This window comes from Poecile atricapillus, chromosome W, assembly GCF_030490865.1.
Source record: "Poecile atricapillus isolate bPoeAtr1 chromosome W, bPoeAtr1.hap1, whole genome shotgun sequence".
In the NCBI taxonomy this organism is placed as follows: domain Eukaryota; kingdom Metazoa; phylum Chordata; class Aves; order Passeriformes; family Paridae; genus Poecile; species Poecile atricapillus.
Genome location: NC_081288.1, coordinates 6,560,711 through 6,569,392, shown reverse-complemented (window position 1 = coordinate 6,569,392; position 8,682 = coordinate 6,560,711). Strand labels below are relative to the sequence as shown.

The 8,682-nt window shown below is 44.4% G+C and overlaps 1 protein-coding gene across 1 annotated transcript in view; it reads left to right on the top strand.

Moving 5' to 3' along the window:
- The first annotated feature begins 2,993 nt into the window (after nt 1-2,993).
- LOC131591747 (regulator of nonsense transcripts 2) overlaps nt 2,994-8,682 on the top strand; it is a 52,627-nt gene continuing 46,938 nt past the window's right edge. Inside the window, exons 1-2 of the mRNA XM_058862768.1 lie at nt 2,994-3,474; nt 8,163-8,542. Coding sequence (XP_058718751.1) covers nt 8,181-8,542 — 362 coding nt within the window. The 5' untranslated portion in view covers nt 2,994-3,474; nt 8,163-8,180. The remainder of the gene's footprint in view (nt 3,475-8,162; nt 8,543-8,682) is intronic.

The following is an 8,682-nucleotide window of genomic DNA, read 5'->3' as shown; positions in this document are numbered from 1 at the left end:
GCAGATATCAATGTGGTTTTGCTTTGAATCAAATAGGCAGATAGTTGAATATTTCCCAATTAGCACTGATAGGAATAGGTTTGAACAATAAAAATGTTCCAGTTTCTCCAATGAGATGTTTCAGTCACACAATGTGGATCTCAGGCAACTAATTGAATATTTGTATATATAAGTTCACTTGATAAAGGTTTAATAAAGTCTAAGCAGGTGTTTATGAAATATATATCTCATCAAGTCAACTTTTTAGGGTTTTTATGTGAATAAAAATCCAGATAATAAAGATTTTAAGTACTCCACAGATTTTCCAACATAATCATCTTGAGCAGAACATGATTAGATGTGGCTAAAGCATTGCTGTAGCTATATCTAGGTCAAGGAAAGTTTTTTTTTTGCCTTTGGTTCATGTCTAAATGTGAGAAGGTGGCACCTGTGCCAGCAGAAACACCACTGCTGAGGGTGTAGGAAAAGTGACTCTCCCAGCCTGGCTCTTCTGACACAAAGCCTGTCCTAGAGAAGGCTCCTGTGTGAGGTTGACTCAGTAGTACATAATGCTCTCACTAAAAAAACCTAGAAATTCTCCACAACCAAGACTGTACATACTAAATAGTAAGTGTCTGACTACTTGGCAGAATAGAAAATCAACAGCAGTGGGAATATATCTAAAGGAATTATCCCCCCTTGGTACTTCAGTAATTAGATCAACCCAAAAAAGCTGCCCACACCTTGAGTGCTGATGAAGTTTGTCACCTGGAGGTAAGTGGTGAAGAGAGGTTACCTTCAATCTGAGAGTCAAGATGGAGATAAGCAAACATGACTTATTTTAACAGGATGAGGTGAAAGCTTGCACACATTGAAAGAGTATGTGCACTAAAATGTAGCTCCTTTCCAGGAAACAGAGGCTATAAAAATCTCCAAAAATAATGAGAAAAAAGTAGATGGGTCTAAAAAATTATGTGAATATCCACTCACTCAGAAAATAAGACAATTTGCTGGATTTGGCTACAAGGAAATATAGAGGACACCTACAGATTCTACATTAGGCTAGTATTTGGCACAATTTGAATACTGTGTGCAAGTTTGATGCCAGTAATTGAGGAAACATAAAAAAAATTGGGAAGAGTTTCAGGAATTACAAAAAAAAGACATGCTTTATGTCTGAGATTCAGGAAACAACGTCTACCTGGTTTTGGTTTTGGTAAATGAGTAAAAAAGCTTGATTGGTATGTGCACAAATGGAACAGGTATGTTAGAAGGAAAAGTTTTCTGAGATACCAAAGGTAAAACAAGATTTGCTTGCATGGCCTTTACAAGAGAGAGCTCCAACATAATTGTAGATGTGGGAGTGTGGTATAAACACAGAAGGAGCTTTTGCTTTCCTTTCAAAACCATAGTGATTGTGCTTTTTATTCATGTTGGAAAGGGCAGAAACACTGAACTTCAAAAGGAAATAAGCCAACATCTCTTCATGTAATGCCAGTGCCACTGATACTTAACCCAAGTATAATCAAATTCCCCCTAAAAAGAGTAATCCAAAGGCACTCATTGACAGGCCAAGGATTGATGCCTTTGGAAAATAAAGTGCCAACACTACCATAGATTTTCTCTTTCCCTTTTTACTATGTTCTGCCAGAGATCTTCTCCACTCCAGTGAATCAGTTTAATCAACTTGGTAGTTTAAGATATTCTGGCAAGCAAATGAGATCTTTGTGAGCAGGGAAATGTGAATGATGTGAAGCACGAGTCCATCCTTTCAAACTTTTCCAGAAAGAGATTTTTAGACATGTCTGCAAAATGAGCAATGAGGTTAAACAGCAGGGAGGAGAGCTCTTCCCTGGGAAAAAAAAAACAACCTGTCTAGTCCTGTACCAGTTGGCAGAACACACCTAAAGCTCTGCATCAATAAACAGTGTCTTCTCTTGGGGCCAGCTCTTGCCTCTGAATCAAAAACAATTTTAACAGCTGAACAGTCTCATTATGCGCACCCAGGCCTGTGCCTGCTGTCACAGTCTAATATTGCTGAAGGCTTGTTCTAAGCCCAGAGGGCTGTAAAGGTTTTCCCAACCTAAAGAAAAAGCTTCTGTCAGAACCTAGATTCAAAATGTAAAATAAACACCAGATTCTCACTCTGCAGATCTGGGCTGTGCCAGCTTTTTCCAGCTTAGGCAGCTTTAGAGCTGCCCAAGAGGTGATGCTGTGCCCAGACGCGCAGGTAGAGAGCCTTTCCAACAAATCTGGGAGTTTTGTGCCACTAAATTCACCACTGTAAAATATCCTCAGATGTCCAGGAGAAACACTGACTGGGCAGAAGGGCAGAGAGACCAAATTTAGACTAGAAAACACACCCAGTGACAGAATCACAGAATGACTGAATGGGTGGGTTTGGAAGGGACCTCCGGAGATCATCCGGTCCAGCCCTCCTGCCAAGGTAGGGTCACCTGGAGCAGGTGACAGAGGAACACAGCCAGGTGGGTTGTGAATGTCTCCAGAGAGGGAGACTCTGAGAGCAGCCTGTCCCAGTGCTTTGCCACCCTCAATGTAAAGAAGTTCTTCCTCATTTAAGGTGAAATCTCTTAAGTTTTATGTCCATTGCTCTGTTACTCAGCAGCACTGAGAAGAACGTGGTACCATCCTCTTGGCACCTGCCTTAGAGATATTTACTTGCATTCATGAAATCCCCTCTCAGTCTTCTCTTCTCCAGACTGAACAGGCCCAGCTCCCGCAGTCTCTCCTCACAGGAGAGACGCTCCAGAGGCCTCCTCATCTCTGTGGCTCCGCTGGACCTTCTGCAGCAGTTCCTTATCTCCCTTGTACAGAGGAGCACAGAACTGGGCACAATCATGCACGCCCATTAAACTACCTCTTAGGCAGTAATTTGGTGTTCAGACACTCTCGCCCCAATGTTTTATCACAGTGACACCTGAGGGCCCCACCCGCGACACGACGGCTGCCGTGACGCCTGGCGGGCACAGACACGTCACTGCAGTGACGTCACGCGGGGCCACAAGCCGAGTCGTGCGCTGGGGCCACCAAGGAAGCGACATTCAGAGGCTATTTCCCCCTTCCCCGCCGCTGTGAGGGACGCGGGGCAGAACCTTTTTCCTCTTCCATCCCCACTCTCATTCCCGTTCCTCTTCCGCCTCCGCGCTCCCGGTAACCCGTCCGCCGCCAGGACCCCGCGCGGGGCTGCCCTGCGCGCTGCCTAACCCCCGCCCCTCGGGAAGCGCCGCTCCGCGCCGCCCGCAGCCGCTGCTCTGCCGCCGTCAAGCGGCGCCGCTCCTCCCTTCGCGCCCGGGCGTGGCGGGCCGGGCGCGGCGGGCTCGGTCGGGGCTGCGCCGCGGGTCGGGCAGCGCGGAGGAGGCCTGGCCACCGTGAGGGGAGAAGCGCTTGGGGACCTCGGAGGGGCGGAGGAGGAGAAGGAGGCGGCGGCGGCGGCGGCGGCGGCGCCGGGCGGGCCCATGTCGGCACCGGGCACAGGTACCGCGGGCACCGACGGGACGGGAGGGCGGTGCCGGGGTGTGTGTGAGGAAGGGGTGTCGGGGACGGCGGGAGGAGGGTACAGGGCCCTGGCAGGGGCAAGGGGAGGGGGGTTCCGGAGGCAGAGGGGCCGTGGGGCTCGGATAGGGAAGGCTCGGGTGGCGGTGCCTGAGAGCTCGGGGAGAGGGAGGCCGGAGAGGACAGGAAGCTGCTGTTCCCGAGCTGCGGGTCCCATCCGGGAAAGGGCCCGGGCTGCGGGAGAGCTGCGAGCGGGGATTGGGGTGGTAGCGAAGGAGTCTTTTTATATTTAGTGCCTTGTCTATAGGCCTCTGTTTCGCGGTGGAAAGCGCGTTCCTGCAAGTCTGGCAGCAAAACATTCTCCCCGAGAGGTGTAGAAGCGAAAGTAAAAGTGCCCGGCTGTTCGGCAGGCCTGCCAGAAGATGTGTCAGTGGCCTGAAGTTGTGTTTGGGGAGGTTTAGGTGGGATATCAGGAAAAGGCTCCTCACCCAGAGGGTGACTGGGCATTAGAACAGGCTCCCCAGGGAAGTGGTCATAGCACCAAACCTGTCTGAACCTAAGAAGCGTTTGAACAATGCTCTCAGATACATGCATCTATGGACTCTTGGGAAGCCCTGCAGAGTGCCAGTACTTGGACTTTGATGATCCTTGTGGGTTCTTTCCAAGTCAGGATACTCTGTGATGCTGTGAACCTTCTGTGCCACTGTGTGGGGGATTTCTCTCTCTCTGCATTACGTTTTTTTTTTCTGTGTGCTGTGTCTCATCTTCCATAACGTGTAAGTTTATTTTCTCCTCATAGTCCTGGGTATTTTTCTTATGCACCTTCCCTTGCATTAAAAGAACTTTAATTGCGTTTCAGTTCTTGAAACTTGGAACCTTCTAATGGTATGATAAAGAGTGATGGAGGAGTTTGTTGTTCTTTGAGATTTTTCAGCCAGTCAGAGGTGGGACATCTTGCCTACATTCTTTATCTCCCATATCTCTTTTGTAATAGATCAGTTGCAGAAAAGACTGTTTATGCAATCCATTTAACTTCTAGTGAAAAATCTCATTGTACTTAGTTTAATAGAACTGTATTTCCTTCCCTTGTACTTGTGTTTGCAGGGATGGGGATTCTGGATCATGTTACTGCAGGTTTTGAGAGTAGACTTGTTATTGACTTGAGAGAATTGCTTTGAGGGCCAAATGTTGATTCTTTTATTCTGAATTGTGAGTAGATTCAAAGTAGAATACCGTATATTACTCTGCTTTCCTCAAGAGTAAATACAGATACGGTTTTTCTTAAATGTTAATTCTGTATTTCAAGACTATTAAGTTTCTGAGCTCAGAATATCATGAACCCAGTACCATTCTTTCAAATTCCAAGATTATTATTTGTTTTTTTAAAAAATAGAAACTTAAGTATAATAAAAATTGACTTAACTGCAAATGAGTCAATGTATGTCAAATATTAAAAAATTAGGTGAAATAGTTCCCTCTAAAAACATATTATCTGTATGTGCTGAAACTGAGAAGGAGTGTTAAATCATGTGTCACTACAGAAATGGGCTGCTAAGAGTCCAAAGGCATAGGGATGTTTGTCTTGTCTCTGTTTTCTCTGTCCTTCATAATTTTCCAGTGTGAGTGCTGATTTGTCTCATCTGTTGGCTTATGGAGTTCATGTCATTATTATGCCTTTTCATCAGTACATTCATGTAAATGTGAGATATTAAATAGAAAAAAGTTTCTCTCAATGTTTCCATGCCATCTTCAGCCTGGTTTCCTATGGAAATGAGGCCCAGGTGAGCCAGCTGTTTCCGTTTTTCCCTGCTTCCCACAGCTTTTGGGAAAGTTGCTTTTGGGACAGCTCTACTCTACCGGTGCCGGGGGCTCTGCGCCGGCCGGGAGCTCAGCCTGGATCTGCGCCGCATCAGCCCGGGTGCAGCTTGGAGGCAGCGGCCGCACCGCCTCCTCCTGCCCTGGGGCATTTGGTGTCGCCACAAACGAGCTGGCAAAGCCATCGGAAAGGTTTGGGAGATAAGAAGCTGTACACGTAGAAGATAGTGAGAAGTATTGCAACATACCTGTTCTGGGATACTGAACAGAAACCGACTGTTTTTTGGGGTTTTTTTGGACTCCAGTGTTCACTGGGAAAAAGTGGATTATACTGCCCTTGTGGTCAAAACCATAATGTGACCAATTATGCTCCATCCCTTTTCTTTTTATCCCATCTTCTCTGGTTTGCCTTTATACAAGCAAACATCAGATGCATTTTTAAAACAGAATTCAGAGTTCCTGAATTTAGCAAGAGCTCAAGTACCGTAATGATTGTGGTAAATGACCATGTTGTTAAGAGTTACATATGTAGCTGGATATTTTGTTCAGAGTATTGGAATTGTGACATACAGTTCCATCATTTCTTTAAACATAGGCAACCCCTTCCCTCTTCGGTTAAGTACTGATTTCATAATAATACTGTTTTAAGATCAGTGTTTTTGGAATTCAGTGGTTCTGAGTAGTTTTGAGATATTGAGATCTGAAATTTTATGGTTGTAGACATGCATTAGGGAGCCAAATGTGCTACTGCTTGTTTAAGCAATGCTGATTTGATTTCCATAAATCAGTGTCAGTCTCTGTTGGTGCTGTTGCCAGTTGCTGCCAGAAGCCAAGTCATGAATAGGTTCCCTGCTGGTAAGTTGTCACTGCCCAGATATGAATACTGATACTGTAAATTTTTGCAGACCATTTTTTCTTCAGAAGCCCTGGACTAGCACCTTAAATATTGTAATACAGGGTTTCATCTGAGTGGGATAGATAGTATATGAATCTGTCATTTTATTTGGGACATGGCAGAGGGAATGTGCAATGTTTATTAAGAAACATATCTCCTTTATTGTGACGTCTTATTTATAAACATACTGCAAAATAGTTAATACTTAGAAGCATTCTAGTAGATTGGAATGCAAGTGTCTCATTATCCACTCTAAACAGATGCAGGGATTGGTGAATTGAGCCTGTTTTCATCATCCAGAGTAAAATGTTAGAAAGGCAGAAGGAGGGGTGGCCATTGGGAATGAAACTGGTGTTACTAATAAAATGATGTCTCTGCAGAAGGCATCACATGCAGTGGTGTCCTATCAGTCCCACTTATATATGCATTTAACTTGAAACATGTGAATATGTGAAAATTATTTTTAGTTTTAAGAAATTAATTTAGCCTGAAGTAAAAGCCTAGGTGGTTCTAATTGCCTCGTGGTCCTGCCTGGCCCACCTGACCCTGACATGAGTGAGCAGAATGCCCTTGCATTCTAGGCTGTAGTACCAGGAGTTAACCGTAAGGCTGAAGGAGGTGAGTCTCCCCTCTTTGCTCAGTACTTACCACATCCAGGTGTGGGTTCTCTGTTCCCAAGAAAGGCATTGACACACCGTTGGAAGATCACCAAGAGCACAGGGAGGCCAGAGGACATGATATCTGAAGAGAAACAGAGAATGGGGTTCTTGATCTGTAAGAAGAGAGGAGAAAATCTTACTACTGTCTTAAGAAACCTAATGGGAGAGCATAGTGAGGATGAAGCTGGCCTCTTCTCAAAGCTGTGCAGGGATAGGATGAAAAGAAACAAACACAGTATGGGGCATGGCAATTTCCAGGTTGGTATTTGGGAAAGCTTTTTCTCAGTGTCCCCAGAGGGGACCATTGCTTCTCTCTTCCTGGAGATACTAAAGCCTCAGCCACGCCTCTGATCTGCTAGGATCTTGCTCGTCACAGTTTCATCCTAATCAAAATTGTCCTGTGATTTTACCCTTTTGTGTTCAGTATGTGTTACCTTTTGTGTCCTTAGCCAAATGAAACCAAAGCTTAGAGGGCTGGAAAACCCAAAGAGGCTAAAGCTCCTACAAAAGTGTTGGTTGAATAAAAGGAGAGAGAAATTGTAGCCTTTGATAATTCTTGATAATTGTAGCCTTTCTGATACTATTTCTGTTTGCTCTGCTGGCAGGGAGGTTTGTGCGTACAGCTTAGTCAGCACTGCTCACTTTTCAGCTGCTACTTGTGCTGAGATGCTGGAGAAATATGGGGAGGGGTGAGAAAAGAAGGAAGCTAGTTGATGCCTTTTCACAGCGAGGATAATCAAGCACTGGAGCAGGTTGGCCAGAGGGGTTATGCAGTTTCTTTCCTTGAAACTGGAAGTCTTGTTTGAACTCGTTACTGACCCTGCTTTGAGCGGGAGGTTGAATTACTTGAGGTCACGTCTAACCTGCATTATCCTACAATCCTAAGAAGTGGTAGTGGAAGGGGGAGTATTCTTAGGAGATGTGTAGAAAGGTCAATGAGGTGCAGATGCATGCTGATGTATCAAGCATACACTTATTTTTAAGTTTGGGGTACTTTGTTTTCATCAGTCTTTAATTATTTGTTTTTTTCAGATGGACTTGTTTATGTTCAAGATCTTATATTCCTTGGGTTGTAGCAAGATACTTTTATTCACAATTCATGCTGAGGACAACTTTGCAGAACAACGTGCTTACAAAATGATTAGTTTTTACCTGTCAGGTCCATTCCTTAGTTCAAGAAAACGTAAATCTTTATTCTGATGAGTCACTCACTTGTGAGTTAAGTGAATATGGGTGGGCTGTGAAAAATGATGAAATATCAGCAGCAATTGAAAAGTACTTGTTTTCCTGTGGTTCTGCAGGTTTGCCTGGGTAACACAATGCCAGCTGAGCGCAAAAAGCCAGCAAATATGGAAGAAAAAGAATCTCAGTTAAATAACAAAGAAAAAGAATTTGGTGAAAGGCGACCAGTGAGCACCAGGGAGAAGCCAAAAGAAGATGTGAAGGTTGGCATGAAGAGGGAGACCTTAAAAATTCCTGAAGATAAAAAGAAAAAAATGGAAGAGGATAAAAGAAAGAAGGAAGACAAGGAGCGGAAGAAGAAAGAAGAGGATAAAGTAAAGGCAGAAGAGGAGCAAAAGAAGAAAGAAGAAGAAGAAAAAAAGAAACTTGAAGAAGAGGAGAAAAAGAAACAAGAGGAGGAAGAGAAAAAGAAACAAGAAGAAGAAGCTGCTCAGCTGAAGTAAGTTATTTTTTAAAGGTTTAATTGTGCCAAATGCTGGAGTTCTATTATCAGGATTGTGATCAGAGTCATAAGAGATGAAGTGTTGGAGTTACTTTTAATAAGTTGCATGTAGTGTTATCAATTTTACCTGCCTGTCT